A 20,982-nucleotide genomic window follows, 5' to 3' on the forward strand; every position below is an offset into this window, starting at 1 on the left:
TTTAGTTATGAATTTTATGCTACAGCTTTGTAGTGTAAAACTCATAACTATTGACTTTAGAATGCATTACGAATCTTGCGGGATAGCCTGTACCGCTCACTTTTTGTCCTAAAAAACAAAAAAACTAAACTTGTAATACCGGCGCTATGGAAGTCCCATTCAAAAAAGACTTTACGAAAACTGCATAAGTTGATTTGCAGTACGGCCTAAAAAGTGTGCGGGACAGCTCTACCTACAAGACCCGTAATAGCAGCAGTAGTAAAAAAGCAGCGTTATGAGGCTTAACGCTACTTTTTTACTCATAACGCAAAACTCGTAATCTAGCCGAATGTTTCCTTCTTGTTTTCCACAATCACAGTTATCAATCATATAATTTCATGTGCAACTTACAAGTTCGTATCAGGGTAAAATAAATGTTAATACCTTGACTTTGATGTGAACGGCGCTGCTAAACTAATTTGGCAATAGAGTTAGACTTAATTAATAAAGCAGTGAAGGGGGAGAGAGATAAGGTATATTTCCTCGGTTTGGTGAGTACGGCTGGATGCCGGTATGAGTTTTGATTCGTCTTGATGAAGGCTTCTGTGAAGCCGAAACGTCGACCATTAACAATTGTTGTTACTAAGAACAATAAAAGAAAATCTTTGCTGACACAGAATTATCACAAACCCTGCGAGTGCCCTTCATTCCTAAAATCTGTTTTGTATACTTTTTTGAGGATTGCATATATATATATATATATATATATATATATATATATAATATATATATATACAGTTGCAAGAAAAAGTATGTGAACCCTTTGGAATGATATGGATTTCTGCACAAATTGGTCATAAAATGTGATCTGATCATCATCTAAGTCACAACAATAGACAATCACAGTCTGCTTAAACTAATAACACACAAAGAATGAAATGTTGCCATGTTTTTATTGAACACACCATGTAAACATTCACAGTGCAGGTGGAAAAAGTATGTGAACCCTTGGATTTAATAACTGGTTGAACCGCCTTTGGCAGCAATAACTTCAACCAAACGTTTCCTGTAGTTGCAGATCAGACGTGCACAACGGTCAGGAGTAATTCTTGACCATTCCTCTTTACAGAACTGTTTCAGTTCAGCAATATTCTTAGGATGTCTGGTGTGAATCGCTTTCTTGAGGTCATGCCACAGCATCTCAATCGGGTTGAGGTCAGGACTCTGACTGGGCCACTTCAGAAGGCGTATTTTCTTCTGTTTAAGCCATTCTGTTGTTGATTTACTTCTATGCTTTGGCTCATTGTTCTGTTGCAACACCCATCTTCTGTTGAGCTTCAGCTGGTAGACAGATGGCCTTAAGTTCTCCTGCAAAATGTCTTGATAAACTTGGGAATTCATTTTTCCTTCGATGATAGCAATCCGTCCAGGCCCTGACGCATCAAAGCAGCCCCAATCCATGATGCCCCCACCACCATACTTCACAGTTGGGATGAGGATTTGATGTTGGTGTGCTGTGCCTCTTTTTCACCACACATAGTGTTGTGTGTTTCTTCCAAACAACTCAACTTTGGTTTCTTTCCACAGAATATTTTGCCAGTACTGCTGTGGAACATCCAGGTGCTCTTGTGCAAACTGTAAACGTGCAGCAATGTTTTGTTTAGACAGTAGTGGCTTCCACTGTGGTATCCTCCCATGAAATCCATTCTTGTTTAGTGTTTTACGTATTGTAGATTAGCTAACAGGGATGTTAGCATTTGCCAGTGACTTTTGTAAGTCTTTAGCTGACACTCTAGGGTTCTTCTTCACCTCATTGAGCAGTCTGCGCTGTGCTCTTGCAGTCATCTTTACAGGACGGCCACTTCTAGGGAGAGTAGCAGCAGTGCTGAACTTTCTCCATTTATAGACAATTTGTCTTACCGTGGACTGATGAACAGCAAGGCTTTTGGAGATACTTTTATAACCCTTTCCAGCTTTATGCAAGTCAACAATTCTTAATTGTAGGTCTTCTGAGAGCTCTTTTGTCTGAGGCATCATTCACATCAGGCAATGCTTCTTGTGAAAAGCAAACCCAGAACTGGTGTGGGGTTTTTTATAGGGCAGGGCAGCTGTAACCAATACCTCCAATCTCATCTCATTGATTGGACTCCAGTTGGCTGACATCTCACTCCAATTAGCTCTTGGAGATGTCATTAGTCTAGGGGTTCGCATACTTTTTCCACCTGCATTGTGAATGTTTACATGGTGTGTTCAATAAAAACATGGCAACATTTCATTCTTTGTGTGTTATTAGTTTAAGCAGACTGTGATTGTCTGTTGTTGTGACTTAGATGATGATCAGATCACATTTTATGACCAATTTGTGCAGAGATCCATATCATTCCAAAGGGTTCACATACTTTTTCTTGCAACTGTATATATATACACATACAATAGCACATACACAAACATATACCCATATACACACACATATATATATATATATACACACACACATACATACAATGTTCAAAAGAGAGCACTCTCACCTTAATTCCAGCTGCCAGAGTGACAATGGTTAAATATAAGGACAAAAGGAGGCACTCACTGGTCTTTTAATAAGTGAATTTAATCTTTAACGCTTTAAAGATTAAATTCACTTATTAAAAGACCAGTGAGTGCCTCTTTTTGTCCTTTATATATATATATATATATATATATATATATATATATATATATATATATATATATATATATACACACATACACATATACACACACACAGTATCCACAAAAGTAAGTACACCCCTCACATTTTTGTAAATATTTTATTATATCTTTTCATGTGATAACACTGAAGAAATGACACTTTGCTACAACGTAAAGTAGTGAGTGTACAGCCTGTATAACAGTGTAAATTTGCTGCCCCCTCAAAATAACTCAACACACAGCCATTAATGTCTAAACCATTGGCAACAAAAGTGAGTATACCCCTAAGTGGAAATGTCCAAATTGGGACCAAAGTGTCAATATTTTGTGTGGCCACCATTATTTTCATGCTCTGCTTCAGTATGTCACAGAACATGTTGGCATTCATGGTTCCCTCAATGAACCGTAGCTCCCCAGAGCCGGCAGCACTCATGCAGGCCCAGACCATGACACTCCCACCACCATGCTTGACTGTAGGCAAGACACACTTGTCCTTATACTCCTCACCTGGTTGCCGCCACACACGCTTGACACCATCGGAACCAAATAAGTTAATCTTGGTCTCATTGGACCACAGGACATGGTTACAGTAATCCATGTCCTTAGTCTGCTTGTTTTCAGCAAACTGTTTGCGGGCTTTCTTGTGCATCATCTTTAGAAGAGGCTTCCTTCTGGGACGACAGTCATGCAGACCGATTTGATGCAGTGTGTGGCGTGTGGTCTGAGCACTGACAGGCTGACCCCCCACCCCTTCAACCTCTGCAGCAATGCTGGCAGCACTCATATGTCTATTTCCCAAAGACAACCTCTGGATATGACGGTGAGCACGTGCACTCAACTTCTTTGGTCGACCATGGTGAGGCCTGTTCTGAGTGGAACCTGTCCTATGAAACCGCTGTATGGTCTTTCCCACCATGCAGCAGCTCAGTTTCAGGGTCTTGGCAATCTTCTTATAGCCTAGGCCATCTTTATGTAGAGCAACAATTCTTTTTTTCAGATCCTCAGTGAGTTCTTTGCCATGAGGTGCCATGTTGAACTTCCAGTGACCGGTATGAGAGAGTGTGAGAGGTATAACACCAAATTTAACACACCTGCTCCCCATTCACACCTAAGACCTTGTAACACTAACGAGTCACATGACACCGGGGATGGAAAAAGGATAATTGGGCCCAATTTGGACATTTCCTCTTAGGGGTGTACTCACTTTTGTTGCCAACGGTTTAGACATTAATGGCTGTGTGTTGAGTTATTTTGAGGGGACAGCAAATATTTTTACAAAAATGTGAGGGGTGGACTCACTTTTGTGGGATACTGTGTATATATATATATATATATATATATATATACACACACACATATACATACAATAGCACATACACAAACATATACCCATATACACATACATTTATTGCTGCACATAATAGACTATTTTATGTGACGCTGTCTGTCTTATTTAATGGGTCTTTTCCATAGACAAATCCTTTGGGAAAACTGCCTGGGCACCTGTAGTACAGTAAATGACCAGCAGGTGGTGCAGAAAGACTATGATATATATCTTTGTTAGTGAGGTTCTGCAGAGAATTTGCTTATGTAACTTATCTAACTAATCAGTCTCAATGTGCTCAAAGTAAACTGTAAGCGCAGACGGGATAGCACAAGAACAAAACTCAATGCACGCTAACTTCAGGACCGCGTTAACTTATTCTCCCCATAGACATCAATGAAGTGCACTATCAAAAAAAACCAAAAAACTATCGCTTATGTGTGTATTCATGTGTATTTATATGTGTATTCATGTGTATTTCTGTTCATATGTATATATATATATATATATATATATATATATGTATTTATGTGTTTATATGTGTATATATACAGTATCTCACAAAAGTGAGTACACCCTCACATTTTTGTAAATATTTTATTATATCTTTTCATGTGACAACACTGAAGAAATGACACTTTGCTACAATGTAAAGTAGTGAGTTTACCGCCTGTATCTTCAGTGTTGTCACATGAAAATATATAATAAAATATTTACAAAAATGCGAGGGGTGTACTCACTTTTGTGAGATACTGTATGTGTATTCATGTGTATTTATATGTGTACTTATGTGTTTATATGTGTATATATGTGTATTCATGTGTTTATAGGTGTATTCATGTGTTTATATGTGTATGTATGTGTATTCATGTGTTTATATGTGTATTCATGTGTTTATAGGTGTATTCATGTGTTTATATGTGTATGTATGTGTATTCATGTGTTTATATGTGTATTCATGTGTATTTATATGTGTACTTATGTGTTTATATGTGTATATATGTGTATTCATGTGTTTTTAGGTGTATTCATGTGTATTTATGTGTTTTTATGTTGGAAAAATGGCACCAATAGACTTGACACAGGGTTGTCACAAACTTTCAATTTGTAAAAAGAGCAATATCTGTGAAGCACAATAAAGCGAAGAGCAATAAAATGAGGTATGCCTGTATGTTTAACAATAAAAAAAAGACTTTCTTCTAAGTGAAGAACATTGAGATGTAAAATATTTACATTAAATACATAGTAAAACACATAAAATTTTGAATAATATTTATATGAATAATTGTTATTAGAAAGTGTATATATGAGTGTTACACTTTATTTTTATGTATTTATGTCGTGTTTTGGCGCACTCTTTTTAACCCCAAACACATTTTACGCAAGATCTTCACTCGCGCTAACCCGCATTTGTGCTCAAGTGCACCCATTAACTTTTAATTTGTATAACACACGCAAGTTAGCCCGGTTGTGATATTGCTTATCGCAACTCGTGCTAACTTTAGCGCACCGCTTGTAATCTAGTCCTAATTGTAATACACCAGAGTTTAGGGTAACTAGAGAAATATATTACAGCAAAGGAACAATATATACTAAATAATTAACCCACATTGTGTATTTAAACTTCTTACAACCGCTTTTTCCTGTGTCTAGAAAGTAGTTTCTGGATTTTGGGAACACAATGGCTGATAACTGATACTCAGGTATCTGATTAATAGAGGTTTGTTTGGTTAAAGGACATGTGTTTGGGAGTGACAAGCAAGGCATGGTGTAGAAGCAATAAGGTACAGTACTCCCTGCATGCCCCTCAAGCCATAACCCCCCTTATTGCACTAACGGCAGCTTCTGTAGTGGGCAGTAACGCGTAGCTGACCTCTCCTAGGCAAAGAGCTAACAATTAGAAGCTTATTTGTAGTTTTAAGCATTAACCTGTAATTTACATTGTGCATAATCTTATAAAAATGTTCTATCTAGACAATAATATTTCATATTGTGTTTCCTTAAAGAATATGTCTGTGCAATATAAATCCTGCTTCTGTTTCCAGCAATACCCGTGACAGCTGCTTGTATGAGCTACTGTGCATTAATACAGTGATATTAGCTGCGGGGGTCACCTCATCAGCTTTTTTATCCTAAAAAATATTCAAACATAATTAAATCAACATTGTAACATTATCACCCATTTAATATGTTTCCAATGATCAATTTTACCTGCTGGAGTGTAGTCAAATGGTTACATATAGATCCTTTATTTTGTCATATGAAATAGCTGCATTTGGCTGTTGAAACCACCTCCTATACTGAAAATATCAGTACTACAGTATTCTCTATAGAAAAGTTATGTCAAGAAGTGAGAGCAACAGAAATCAACCCCTCACTTGTACCTGAAATAGCTGGTTTAGCTCTTTAAAACCATTTTCAAGAACATATCGATTCAAATGGGCTGAACTTGCATGAGGAAGAGACCTACTCATGTAATCTCTCTCTCTAAAAAAAAGCCAGTAGTTAGCTATTGAAATATTAATTACAGGTGGGGTTCAATCAGCAAAACCAGCACAGATCCCCCTGGCTATGTAATCACATTTAGAATAGAGGTTTATTTGTTACAATAAGAGTATTAGAGATGTCTCTAAATCAGTCTCTTTTTGACAATAAAGTCAAACTTAAAGGGACATGAAACCAATTTTTTGTGTGTGGTTCAGACAGAACAAACCATTTAAAAATAAAGTTTAAAATTTACTTCTATTATCAAATTTGCGTTGTTCCCATGATATTATTTGTTGAAGAGATACCTAAGTAGCATCTGGAGCACACATAGCAGGAAATAGTGCTGCCATCTAGTACTCTTGCAAATGGATAACATTCTTATAGCGCTGCCCTCTAGTGCTCTTGCTAATGGATAACATTCTTATAGTGCTGCCCGCTAGTGCTCTTGCAAATGAATAACATTGTTATAGTGCTGCCCTCTAGTGCTCTTGCAAATGGATAACATTCTTATAGCGCTGCCATCTAGTGCTCTTGCAAATGGATAACATTCTTATAGCGCTGCCCTCTAGTGCTCTTGCTAATAGATAACATTCTTATAGTGCTGCCCTCTAGTGCTCTTGCAAATGGATAACATTCTTATAGTGCTGCCCTCTAGTGCTCTTGCAAATGGATAACATTCTTATAGTGCTGCCCTCTAGTGCTCTTGCAAATGGATAACATTCTTATAGTGCTTCCCTCTAGTGCTCTTGCAAATGGATAACATTCTTATAGTGCTGCCCTCTAGTGCTCTTGCTAATAGATAACATTCTTATAGTGCTGCCCTCTAGTGCTCTTGCAAATGGATAACATTCTTATAGTGCTGCCCTCTAGTGCTCTTGCAAATGGGTAACATTCTTATAGTGCTGCTATCTAGTGCTCTTGCTAATAGATAGCATTCTTATAGTGCTGCCCTCTAGTGCTCTTGCTAATAGATAGCATTCTTATAGTGCTGCCCTCTAGTGCTCTTGCTAATGGATAACATTCTTATAGTGCTGCCCTCTAGTGCTCTTGCTAATGGATAACATTCTTATAGTGCTGCCCTCTAGTGCTCTTGCTAATAGATAGCATTCTTATAGTGCTGCCCTCTAGTGCTCTTGCTAATAGATAACATTCTTATAGTGCTGCCCTCTAGTGCTCTTGCTAATGGATAACATTCTTATAGTGCTGCCCTCTAGTGCTCTTGCTAATAGATAACATTCTTATAGTGCTGCCCTCTAGTGCTCTTGCAAATGGATAACATTCTTATAGTGCTGCCCTCTAGTGCTCTTGCTAATGGATAACATTCTTATAGTGCTGCCCTCTAGTGCTCTTGCAAATGGATAACATTCTTATAGTGCTGCCCTCTAGTGCTCTTGCAAATGGGTAACATTCTTATAGTCCTGCCATCTAGTGCTCTTGCAAATGGATAACATTCTTATAGTGCTGCCCTCTAGTGCTCTTTCAGATGGATAACATTCTTATAGTGCTGCCCTCTAGTGCTCTTGCTAATAGATAACATTCTTATAGTGCTGCCCTCTAGTGCTCTTGCACATGGATAACATTCTTATAGTGCTGCCCTCTAGTGCTCTTGCAAATGGATAACATTCTTATAGTGCTGCCCTCTAGTGCTCTTGCTAATAGATAACATTCTTATAGTGCTGCCCTCTAGTGCTCTTGCAAATGGGTAACATTCTTATAGTCCTGCCATCTAGTGCTCTTGCAAATGGATAACATTCTTATAGTGCTGCCCTCTAGTGCTCTTGCAGATGGATAACATTCTTATAGTGCTGCCCTCTAGTGCTCTTGCTAATAGATAACATTCTTATAGTGCTGCCCTCTAGTGCTCTTGCACATGGATAACATTCTTATAGTGCTGCCCTCTAGTGCTCTTGCAAATGGATAACATTCTTATAGTGCTGCCCTCTAGTGCTCTTGCTAATAGATAACATTCTTATAGCGCTGCCCTCTAGTGCTCTTGCTAATAGATAACATTCTTATAGTGCTGCCCTCTAGTGCTCTTGCTAATAGATAACATTCTTGCAAAACTGCTGCCATATAGTTCTCCAGACACGAGCACACTCCTGAGCTCATGCCCCTGCTTTTCAACAAAAGATACCAAAGGAATGAAGAACAATTGTTAATACAAGGTAATCACAGAGGTAAAACGTGTATTAAGATAACTGTGTTGTTTATGCAAAACTGGCAAATGGGTAATAAAGGGATTATCTATCTTTAAAAATAATAAACATTTTCAAGTAGATTGTCCCATTAAACAAATATATCAGTTATCCAGTACCTTCTAGTGCTCATTTATTCGTGCCACTTGCTACTAATGCTCAGTCAGCCAATTACCCATCAGCCAATGACATATCAGGAAGTATCTACCAGCCAACGAGCATTAGCTGGAAGTATCTACCTACCAGCCAATGACATAACAGTAAGTATCTATCATCCAAAAAGCTTTAACAGGAAGTATCTACCTGCCAATGACATAACAGGAAGTATCTATCATCCAAAAAGCTTTAACAGGAAGTATCTACCAGCCAATGACATAGGAAGTATCTATCAGCCAATAAGCTTTAAAAGGAAGCATCTACCAGCCAATGACATAACAGTAAGTATCTATCATCCAAAAAGCTTTAACAGGAAGTATCTACCTGCCAATGACATAACAGGAAGTATCTATCATCCAAAAAGCATTAACAGGAAGTATCTACCTGCCAATGACATAACAGAAAGTATCTATCATCCAAAAAGCTTTAACAGGAAGTATCTACCTGCCAATGACATAACAGGAAGTATCTATCATCCAAAAAGCTTTAACAGGAAGCATCTACCTGCCAATGACATAACAGGAAGTATCTATCATCCAAAAAGCTTTAACAGGAAGTATCTACCTGCCAATGACATAACAGGAAGTATCTATCATCCAAAAAGCTTTAACAGGAAGTATCTACCTGCCAATGACATAACAGGAAGTATCAATCATCCAAAAAGCTTTAACAGGAAGTATCTACCTGCCAATGACATAACAGGAAGTATCTATCATCCAAAAAGCTTTAACAGGAAGCATCTACCTGCCAATGACATAACAGGAAGTATCTATCATCCAAAAAGCTTTAACAGGAAGTATCTACCTGCCAATGACATAACAGGAAGTATCTATCATCCAAAAAGCATTAACAGGAAGTATCTACCTGCCAATGACATAACAGAAAGTATCTATCATACAAAAAGCTTTAACAGGAAGTATCTACCTGCCAATGACATAACAGGAAGTATCTATCAGCCAATAAGTATTAAAGGACCAGTCAATAGTATCAAAATGATAAACTGAAATATCAGTAAAGGTGCGTATTAAATGTGAAATATAAAGCATCTGCAGCATAAAATTTGGACAAGTAAATGTAAATATTTATAAAATCTTACTTTTATTCTATGCATGTTCAATTATAGTGCCATATTCCGACCGCCCCTGTCCTGAGTACGCTGTACATAGATATGTAAATTAGAAAAATGATTTACCTTTTGCGCATGTGTGCACATACACATCACTGCTCCATGCGCGCTCATGTAAACAACGCATGTGTATGTGACCTCGGCCGTATCACCCCCGCTTCAAGCCTTCATTCCTGAAATTTGCCGCTGTTATGAATCCCACGGTTCCAAAACCCCACCCACTAACGGTCTGACCCCAGAGTGAAGGACCCCAGAGACAGGTAGCCCAGAGACTATCTATAATGCTGCTCTTGACGGTGACCCGTTGTGCCTGTCAATCCCACCCACTGAATACTGACCCGGTGGGACCCCACCTACCTACTACCTATCCTTAGTTGTCTGAGTCGGTCTCACTCTCAATGTCTCAAGGACAGACAGGTAGGTTAGGAGGATTTAGGAGGAGCGAGCGGCAGTCTGCCTTCAGTGCTGCTGAGTCTGACAAACAAACAGTCGCTTTTAACCTAGGCTCTTCCAGACTGAGACAGAGACATCCTGTTATGTGCTGGCTAGTGCGTTCACGGGTCACCGGATACGTCAGCAGTGACATCACCTGTCAGTTAGCGAATGCGTACTTTGCTCAAATCGCATATACGTATATGCGATTGTGATTGGATACTGGCACCATGTGACTTTAGGGGACAAAGAAACGATATACATTTTCGAAAACGCTCGTTCTCAATAAATATATTTATAATACACCTATTTATGTGCAGATACTATACTATTGACTGGTCCTTTAACTGGAAGTATCTACCAGCCAATGACATTATAGGAAGTATCTATCAGCCAATGAGCTTTAACAGGAAGTATCTACCACCCAATGCGTATTAACTGGAAGTATCTACCAGCCAATGACATTGTAGGAAGTACCCATCAGCCCATGACCATAGGTAAGAAGGGCACACCTGATAAGGATTAATTGGTTTATATTTAAACAGCTTTTACTTTCACATTTTTAATGAGAAAAAAAAAGAAATTTGAAATGATTAAATGTGAATGACATACATTTTTTGAGTACAGCGTCCCTTTAAGATGTACATGTGAAGGATTGTGGGTCTTCTGATGAGCATCTCTCTTTATAGTGATTAGCAAATAAACAGCTGAATCCTGCTGGCTCCAAGCCAGGACAAGAGGTACCTGGTCACATGACAAAGGGAGGCGGAGAAGTACGCAGAGCATTCTTTAGCTCTGGTGGTGTCTCTAGCGTCTAGTATTCACCCTCAGTCATTATTGTAGCAATCAATTACTGGAAGTTAGCTGCTGATTGGTGGTTGCACATATACTGCTCTTGTCATTTGCTCACCTAATGTGCTCAGCTAGCTCCCAGTCGCACATTGCTGCTCCTTTAACAAAGGATACCAAGAGAATAAAACAAATTGGATAATAGAAGTAAATGGAAAGTTTAAACTAGTATTTTCTGAATCAGCAAAAAAAAATAATATATGTTTCATTCCCTTTAATTAAGAAGGAATACGTTCAATCCGCACACCACTATCCCTTCTAGATATTTAGCGGCCCCTGCTTAGTCCCAAGATAATAAAATGCGAGGTAGTGGGTTGCACTAATAAGTAAGATCCTGTAGGGGGCAGTAGACCCAGGAATGCAGATGAATGTAACTTCTGTATTATGTAAACCAGTAAAAGTATTGAAGTTTCTCATTTTATACCTTGTTTTTCAGATTGTGTGTGGCCCGCTCCTGAGCACATTTGGCCCATGTTGTCCAAATCTTACCTCTAACCCTGCAACCCCTCCACTGGTCTCAAAAACTCCCAACCAGATACAAAGAAAAGCAATTTGTCACTGGATGTCCCTTTACAAACAGTGAGAATATGAAGGGACTTAAAGTGACAATGACAGCGAAGCTACAAAGAACGTGTCTCCTAGAGTTAAAGGTTAATAAGAGGACAATACCATGCGGAGCTCCATTCATATTATGTATCTAACAGGACTGTCATTCACCCGAGATCCATCACCAGAATAAGGAAAACTGCTAATAGCACATTCAAGCCAACAAAATATATCCCTTTAATGTTTTCTACTGATATCCCTTTAATGTTTTCTACTGGTTTAAACCTTTTTTTTTAATATTATTTTATACTAATTGTTTGTTTAAATCGTAACTAAAATGTCATCTAGAAAACGTTTAATCTATGTGGTCTCCAGCCATTATCTAACGTATTTCAAACAATTTGGAGCTTGATGCACAACACAGCACCAGGTAATCAGCAGGTTACTGGGTTATACAGGAAGATACATAGTGAGGTTCTTATGCCACTTTATTGACCACTTGTCGGTTGTAAGACCTCATATTGATTATTGTGTAGAGTTCTGGAGATCATATACCCAGAAGCATATAAACAAACTACATACTGCACCTGGCACATGATCTAAACTTACAGGGTAACACTTAAAGGGACATGAAACCCAAAATGTTTCTTTCACGATTCAGATAGAGAACACAATTTTAAACAACATTCTAATTTACTTCTATTATCTAATTTGCTTCATTCCTTAGATATCCTTTATTAAAGAAATAGCAATGCACATGTGTAAGCCAATCACACGAGGCATCTATGTGCAGCCACCAATCAGCAGCGAATGAACCTATCTAGATATGCTTTTCAACCAAGGATATCAAGAGTATAAAGCACATTAGATAACAGAAGTATATTGGAAAGTTGTTTATAATTGTATTCTCTATCTGAATGATGAAATAAAAATTTTGGGTTTCATGTCCCTTCAAAGGGATAAAACCCCCAAAAATATGTATTTTGTGATTCAGACAGAACATACAATTAAAATAAAGTTTTCAATTGACTTCTATGATCAAATTTGCTTCATTCCTATGATATTCTGTGTTGAAGAGATACTTAGGTAGCCATCTGGAACACTACATGGCAGGAAATAGTGCTGTCATATAGTGCTCCAGACATGGGCAGGTTCCAAAGCTTACCTCCCTGCTTTTCAACAAAAGATACCAAGAGGATGAAGATAATTGATAATAGAAGTAAATTAGAAAGTTGTTTGATATTTTTTGCTCTATCTGAATCATGAAAGAAAATGTTGGGATTTCATATCCTTTTAATATGTAGAGTAGAGAGGGCAGAGACAGGATATGATAGAAACATTCATGTATATTACTGGATTTAAAGGGACAGTCTCCACCAGAATTTTTATTGTTTTAAAAGATAGATAATCCCTTTATTACCCATTTCCCAGTTTTGCATAACCAACACAGTTATATTAATATACTTTTAACCTCTGTGATTATCTTGTATCTAAGCCTCTGCAAACTGCCCCTTTTTTCAGTTCTTTTGACAGACTTGCAGTCTAGCCAATCAGTGCCTGCTCCCAGATAACTTCTCGTGCACGAGCACAGTGTTATCTATATGAAATACGTGAACTAACACCCTCTAGTGGTGATAAACTGTTAAAATGCAATCTGAAAGAGGTGGGCTTCAAGGTCTAAGAAATTAGCATATGAACCTCCTAGGTTAAGCTTTCAACTAAGAATACCAAGAGAACAAAACAAAATTGGTGATAAAAGTAAATTGGAAAATTGTTTAAAATGACATGCTCTATCTGAATCATGAAAGTTTATTTTGGCCTAGACTGTCCCTTTAATGAAGATTTTAACAAGAGCAACACCAGAATAAGAGATCATGATCTTGAGTTAAAGGGTAGTAGGTTCAGGAGTAAGAGATAGAAGCACTTCTTTACAGCTGGTCTCAGGTTCAGGAGTAAGAGTTAGAAGCACTTCTTTACAGCTGGTCTCAGGTGCAGGAGTAACAGTTAGAAGCACTTCTTTACAGCTGGTCTCAGGTTCAGGAGTAAGTTAGAAGCAAATCTTTACAGCTGGACTCAGGTTCAGGAGTAAGTTAGAAGCACTTCTTTATAGCTGATCTCAGGTTCAGGGGTAAGAGTTAGAAGCACATCTTTACAGCTGGTCTCAGGTCCAGGAGTAAGTTAGAAGCACTTCTTTACAGTTGGTCTCAGGTTCAGGAGTAAGAGTTAGAAGCACTTCTTTACAGCTGGCCTCAGGTCTAGGAGTAAGTTAGAAGCACTTCTTTACAGCTGGTCTCAGGTTCAGGAGTAAGAGTTAGAAGCACTTCTTTACAGCTGGCCTCAGGTCTAGGAGTAAGTTAGAAGCACTTCTTTACAGCTGGTCTCAGGTTCAGGGGTAAGAGTTAGAAGCACTTCTTTACAGCTGGTCTCAGGTCTAGGAGTAAGTTAGAAGCACTTCTTTACAGCTGGTCTCAGGTTCAGGAGTAAGTTAGAAGCACTTCTTTACGGCTGGTCTCAGGTTCAGGAGTAAGAGTTAGCAGCACTTCTTTACAGCTGGTCTCATGTTCAGGAGTAATTTAGAAGCACTTCCTTACAGGTGGTCTCAGGTTCAGGAGTAAGTTAGAAGCACTTCTTTACAGCTGGTCTCAGGTTCAGGAGTAAGAGTTAGCAGCACTTCTTTACAGCTGGTCTCAGGTTCAGGAGTAAGAGTTAGCAGCACTTCTTTACAGCTGGTCTCATGTTCAGGAGTAAGTTAGAAGCACTTCCTTACAGGTGGTCTCTGGTTCAGGAGTAAGTTAGAAGCACTTCTTTACAGCTGGTCTCAGGTTCAGGAGTAAGTTAGAAGCACTTCTTTACAGCTGGTCTCAGGTTCAGGAGCCAGTTAGAAGCACTTCCTTACAGGTGGTCTCAGGTTCAGGAGTAAGTTAGAAGCACTTATTTACAGCTGGTCTCAGGTTCAGGCGTAAGTTAGAAGCACTTATATACAGCTGGACGCAGGTTCAGGAGTAAGTTAGAAGCACTTCTTTACAGCTGATCTCAGGTTCAGGGGTAAGAGTTAGAAGCACATCTTTACAGTTGGTCTCAAGTCCAGGAGTAAGTTAGAAGCACTTCTTTACAGTTGGCCTCAGGTTCAGGAGTAAGAGTTAGCAGCACTTCTTTACAGCTGGTCTCAGGTCTAGGAGTAAGTTAGAAGCACATCTTTACAGATGGTCTCAGGTTCAGGGGTAAGAGTTAGAAGCACTTCTTTATAGCTGGTCTCAGGTTCAGGAGTAAGTTAGAAGCACTTCCTTACAGGTGGTCTCTGGTTCAGGAGTAAGTTAGAAGCACTTCTTTACAGCTGGTCTCAGGTACATGGGTAAGTTAGAAGCACTTCTTTACAGCTGGTCTCAGGTTCAGGAGTAAGTTAGAAGAACTTCTTTACAGCTGGTCTCAGGTTCAGGAGTTAGAGTTAGATGCACTTCTTTACAGCTGGTCTCATATTCAGGAGCAAGTTAGAAGCACTTCTTTACAGCTGGTCTCAGGTTCAGGCGTAAGTTAGAAGCACTTATTTACAGCTGGACTCAGGTTCAGGAGTAAGTTAGAAGCACTTCTTTAAAGCCAGTCTTAGGTTCGGGAGTAAGAGTTAGATGCACTTATTTACAGGTGGTCTCAGGTTCAGGAGTAAGAGATAGAAGCACTTCTTTACATTCTTTACAGCTGTTCTCAGGTTCAGGAGTAAGTTAGAAGCACTTCTATACAGCTGGTCTCAGGTTCAGGAGCAGCACCAGAACAAGAGATCATGATCTTGAGATGAAGGGTAGTAGGTTCAGGAGTAAGTTAGAAGCACTTCTTTACAGCTGGTCTCAGGTTCAGGAGTAAGAGTTAGATGCATTTCTTTACAGCTGGTCTCAGGTTCAGGAGTAAGTTAGAAGCACTTATTTACATCTGGTCTCAGGTTCAGGAGTAAGAGTTAGATGCACTTCTTTACAGCTGGTCTCATGTTCAGGAGTAAGAGTTAGAAGCACTTTTTACAGCTGGTCTCAGATCCAGGAGTAAGTTAGAAGCACTTCTTTACAGCTGGTCTCATGTCCAGGAGTAAGTTAGAAGCACTTCTTTACAGCTGGTCTCAGGTTCAGGAGTAAGTTAGATGTACTTCTTTACAGCTGGTCTCAGGTTCAGGAGTAAGTTAGAAGCACTTCTTACAGCTGGTCTCAGGTTCATTAGTAAGTTAGAAGCACTTATTTACAACTGGTCTCATGTTCAGGAGTACGTTAGAAGTACATCCTTACAGGTGGTCTTAGGTTCAGGAGTAAGTTAGAAGCACTTCTTTATAGCTGGTCTCAGGTTCAGGAGTAAGTTAGAAGCACTTTTTTACAGCTGGTCTCAGGTTCATGAGTAAGTTAGAAGCACTTTTTTACAGCTTGTCTAAGGTTCAGAAGTAAGTTAAAAGCACTTCTTTACAGCTGGTCTCATATTCAGGAGTAAGTTAGAAGCACTTCTTTACAGCTGGTCTCAGGTTCAGGAGTAAGTTAGAAGCACTTCTTTACAGCTGGTCTCAGGTTCAGGAGTAAGAGTTAGATGCATTTCTTTACAGCTGGTCTCAGGTTCAGGAGTAAGTTAAAAAGCACTTATTTACATCTGGTCTCAGGTTCAGGAGTAAGAGTTAGATGCACTTCTTTACAGCTGGTCTCATGTTCAGGATTAAGAGTTTGAAGCACGTCTTTACAGCTGGTCTCAGATCCAGGAGTAAGTTAGAAGCACTTCTTTACAGCTGGTCTCATGTCTAGGAGTAAGTTAGAAGCACTTCTTTACAGCTGGTCTCAGGTTCAGGAGTAAGTTAGATGTACTTCTTTACAGCTGGTCTCAGGTTCAGGAGTAAGTTAGAAGCACTTCTTTACAGCTGGTCTCAGGTTCAGTAGTAAGTTAGAAGCACTTCTTTACAGCTGGTCTCATATTCAGGAGTAAGTTAGAAGCACTTTTTTACAGCTGGTCTCAGGTTCAGAAGTAAGTTAGAAGCACTTTTTTACAGCTGGTCTCAGTTTCAGGAGTAAGTTAGAAGCACTTCTTTACAGCTGGTCTCATATTCAGGAGTAAGTTAGATGCACTTCTTTACAGCTAGTCTCAGGTTCATGAGTTAGTTAGAAGCACTTCTTTACAGCTGGTCTCAGGTTCAGGAGTAAGTTAGAAGCACTTCTTTACAGCTGGTCTCAGGTTCAGGAGTAAGTTAGATGCACTTCTTTACAGCTAGTCTCAGGTTCATGAGTTAGTTAGAAGCACTTCTTTACAGCTGGTCTCAGGTTCAGGAGTAAGTTAGAAGCACTTCTTTACAGCTGGTCTCAGGTTCAGGAGTAAGTTAGATGCACTTCTTTACAGATGGTCTCTGGTTCAGGAGCAACACAAGAACAAGAGATCATGATCTTGATTTTAAGGGTAGTAGGTTCAGGAGTAAGTTAGAAGCACTTCTTTACAGCTGATCTCAGTTTCAGAAGTAATTTAGAAACACTTCTTTACAGCTGATCTCAGGTTCAGGAGTAAGTTAGATGCACTTCTTTACAGCTGGTCTCAGGTTCAGGAGTAAGAGTTAGAAGTACTTCTTTACAGCTGGTCTCAGGTTAAGGAGTAAGTTAGAAGCACTTCTTTACAGACGGTCTCAAGTTCATGAGTGAGTTAGAAGCACTTCTTTACAGCTGATCACAGTTTCAAGAGTAAGAGTTAGAAGCACTTCTTTATAGCTGGTCTCAGGTTCATGAATAAGAGTTAGAAGTACTTCTTTACAGCTGGTTTCAGGTTTTGGAGTAAGTTAAAAGCACTTCTTTACAGCTGGTTTCAGGTTCAGGTTTAAGAGTTAGAAGCACTTCTTTACAGCTGATCTCAGGTTCAGGAGTAAGTTAGAAGCACTTCTTTACAGCTGGTCTTAGGTTTTAGGAGTAAGAGTTGGAAGCACTTCTTTACAGCTGGTCTCAGGTTCAGGAGTAAGTTAGAAGCACTTCTTTACAGCTGGTCTTCAGGGTCATGAGTAAGAGTTAGAAGTACTTCTTTACAGCTGGTCTCAGGTTAAGGAGTAAGTTAGAAGCACTTCTTTACAGATGGTCTCAAGTTCATGAGTAAGTTAGAAGCACTTCTTTACAGCTGGTCACAGTTTCAAGAGTAAGAGTTAGAAGCACTTCTTTATAGCTGGTCTCAGGTTCATGAGTAAGAGTTAGAAGCACTTCTTTACAGCTGGTCTCAGGTTCAGGAGTAAGAGTTAGAAGTACTTCTTTACAGCTGGTTTCAGGTTTAGGAGTAAGTTAAAAGCACTTCTTTACAGCTGGTTTAAGGGTCAGGTTTAAGAGTTAGAAGCACTTCTTTACAGATGATCTCAGGTTCAGGAGTAAGTTCGAAGCACCTCTTTACAGCTAGTCTTAGGTTTTAGGAGTAAGAGTTAGAAGCACTTCTTTACAGCTGGTCTCAGGTTCAGGAGTAAGTTAGAAGCACTTCTTTACAGCTGGTATCAGGTTCAGGAGTAAGAGTTAGAAGCACTTCTTTCATCTGGTCTCATGTTCAGGAGTAAGTTAGAAGCACTTCTTTACAGCTGGTCTTAGGTTTTAGGAGTAAGAGTTAGAAGCACTTCTTTACAGCTGGTCTCAGGTTCAGGAGTAAGTTAGAAGCACTTCTTTACAGCTGGTCTTCAGGGTCATGAGTAAGAGTTAGAAGTACTTCTTTACAGCTGGTCTCAGGTTAAGGAGTAAGTTAGAAGCACTTCTTTACAGATGGTCTCAAGTTCATGAGTAAGTTAGAAGCACTTCTTTACAGCTGGTCACAGTTTCAAGAGTAAGAGTTAGAAGCACTTCTTTATAGCTGGTCTCAGGTTCATGAGTAAGCGTTAGAAGCACTTCTTTACAGCTGGTCTCAGGTTCAGGAGTAAGTTAGAAGCACTTCTTTACAGCTGGTATCAGGTTCAGGAGTAAGAGTTAGAAGCACTTCTTTCATCTGGTCTCATATTCAGGAGTAAGTTAGAAGCACTTCTTTACAGCTGGTCTTAGGTTTTAGGAGTAAGAGTTAGAAGCACTTCTTTACAGCTGGTCTCAGGTTCAGGAGTAAGTTAGAAGCACTTCTTTACAGCTGGTCTTCAGGGTCATGAGTAAGAGTTAGAAGTACTTCTTTACAGCTGGTCTCAGGTTAAGGAGTAAGTTAGAAGCACTTCTTTACAGATGGTCTCAAGTTCATGAGTAAGTTAGAAGCACTTCTTTACAGCTGGTCACAGTTTCAAGAGTAAGAGTTAGAAGCACTTCTTTATAGCTGGTCTCAGGTTCATGAGTAAGAGTTAGAAGCACTTCTTTACAGCTGGTCTCAGGTCCAGGATTAAGAGTTAGAAGTACTTCTTTACAGCTGGTTTCAGGTTTAGGAGTAAGTTAAAAGCACTTCTTTACAGCTGGTTTAAGGGTAAGGTTTAAGAGTTAGAAGCACTTCTTTACAGATGATCTCAGGTTCAGGAGTAAGTTCGAAGCACCTCTTTACAGCTGGTCTTAGGTTTTAGGAGTAAGAGTTAGAAGCACTTCTTTACAGCTGGTCTCAGGTTCAGGAGTAAGTTAGAAGCACTTCTTTACAGCTGGTATCAGGTTCAGGAGTAAGAGTTAGAAGCACTTCTTTACATCTGGTCTCATGTTCAGGAGTAAGTTAGAAGCACTTCTTTACAGCTGATCTCAGGTTCAGGGGTAAGAGTTAGAACCACTTTTTTACAGCTGGTCTCAGGTTCAGGAGTAAGTTAGAAGCACTTCTTTATAGTTGGTCTCATGTTCAGGAGTAAGAGTTAGAAGCACTTCTTTACATCTGGTCTCATGTTCAGGAGTAAGTTAGAAGCACTTCTTTACAGCTGGTCTCAGGTTCAGGAGTAAGTTAGAAGCACTTCTTTACAGCTGGTCTCAGGTTCATGAGTAAGTTAGAAGCATTTCTTTACAGCTGGTCTCAGGTTCAGGACTAAGAGTTAGAAGCACTTCTTTACAGCTTGTCTCAGGTTCAGGAGCAAGTTAGATGCTCTTCTTTACAGCTGGTCTTAGATGCAGGAGTAAGAGTTATAAGCACTTCTTTACAGCTGGTCTCAGGTTCAGGAGCAAGTTAGATGCACTTCTTTACAGCTGTTCTCATGTTCAGGAGTAAGTTAGAAGTACTTCTTTACAGCTGGTCTCAGGTTCAGGAGCAAGTTAGATGCACTTCTTTACAGCTGGTCTCAGGTTCAGGAGTAAGAGTTAGAAGTACTTCTTTACAGCTGGTCTCAGGTTAAGGAGTAAGTTAGAAGCACTTATTTACAGCTGGTCTCAGGTTCAGGAGCAAGTTAGATGCACTTATTTACAGTTGGTTTCAGGTCCAGGAGTTAGCTTTACTAGCCCTTTTCATGAAGTCGACTTCCAGTAGAGGCGGAAGGGCAAATTCTATAAGAGATACAAGCAGGTACGGATTTACAGCCCAGGTACCTGTAGGCACCAAAATGTAAAGCGCCCCCACCAACTCCTGGTCCACATGTATGAACCTATAGATACAGCCTAAAACTTTATCGAATTATGATTTTTTTTTTAAAGCAGCTTCTAATTTTGCCACATAAAAGGCAGTCCATGATCTATAACTAAACGCTCAAGGCAGAATTTGCCTAGTATGATGAGATTCCAGTCAGAACAGTATTTTTTAAAAATATAATTTATACACGAAAAGTGCAGGTTGTCTAGACTGGGGCTTCATTCAGAAACTTTGCTGACCAAGCCTGCAATGTTCACAATCAACTAAGGTTCATTTTTTTTTTTTTTAAAGTGTGTTTATCCTTTGCAACAGCCTTGGAATTTTGCATTTTAGCAATAATATTCATACCTAAGGTATTTTATATGAAACCCTCTGACTGTACAATCTGTCATTTTGATTTTGACAGCTGCTGCTGCTGCAGCCGATACATGCCCACCGTGCACTCAGCCCTGTAATAGTGCACAAATAGTCACTCACTGTCACTCCTAAAAGAACCAACCCCCACACACTTACACTCAGGCCGCTCTGTCTGCATTCACTGGAGAAACGGAGGGCCCGGGAAAGCTATTATCTACTATGGTTAATGCGGGCAGAGCCGCAGAGGTGTGCAGAAAAGGCACAAGGAGCAGAGAGACAGGAGCCCCTCTATGGAAGGCGCCTGTAGGCACATGCCTACTCTGCCTAATGGTAATTCCGGCCCTGGATACAAGACTACCTGGGATATAACTTCAGGA

The 20,982-nt window shown here is 39.5% G+C and overlaps 1 protein-coding gene across 3 annotated transcripts in view; it reads left to right on the top strand.

The window, feature by feature from the left end:
- LOC128644135 (testis-expressed protein 47-like) overlaps positions 1-12,141 on the top strand; it is a 43,050-nt gene extending 30,909 nt beyond the window's left edge. For 2 of the 3 annotated variants that reach the window (XM_053696849.1, XM_053696854.1), the window contains one exon: positions 11,673-12,141. In XM_053696849.1, coding sequence (XP_053552824.1) covers positions 11,673-11,731 — 59 coding nt within the window. In that variant the 3' untranslated portion in view covers positions 11,732-12,141. Of the gene's footprint in view, positions 1-5,727; positions 5,776-11,672 lie in introns of all 3 variants that reach the window. The other variant, XM_053696857.1, reaches the window with a different exon arrangement.
- The last annotated feature ends 8,841 nt before the right edge of the window (positions 12,142-20,982 follow it).

This window comes from Bombina bombina, chromosome 1, assembly GCF_027579735.1.
Source record: "Bombina bombina isolate aBomBom1 chromosome 1, aBomBom1.pri, whole genome shotgun sequence".
NCBI lineage: Eukaryota > Metazoa > Chordata > Amphibia > Anura > Bombinatoridae > Bombina > Bombina bombina.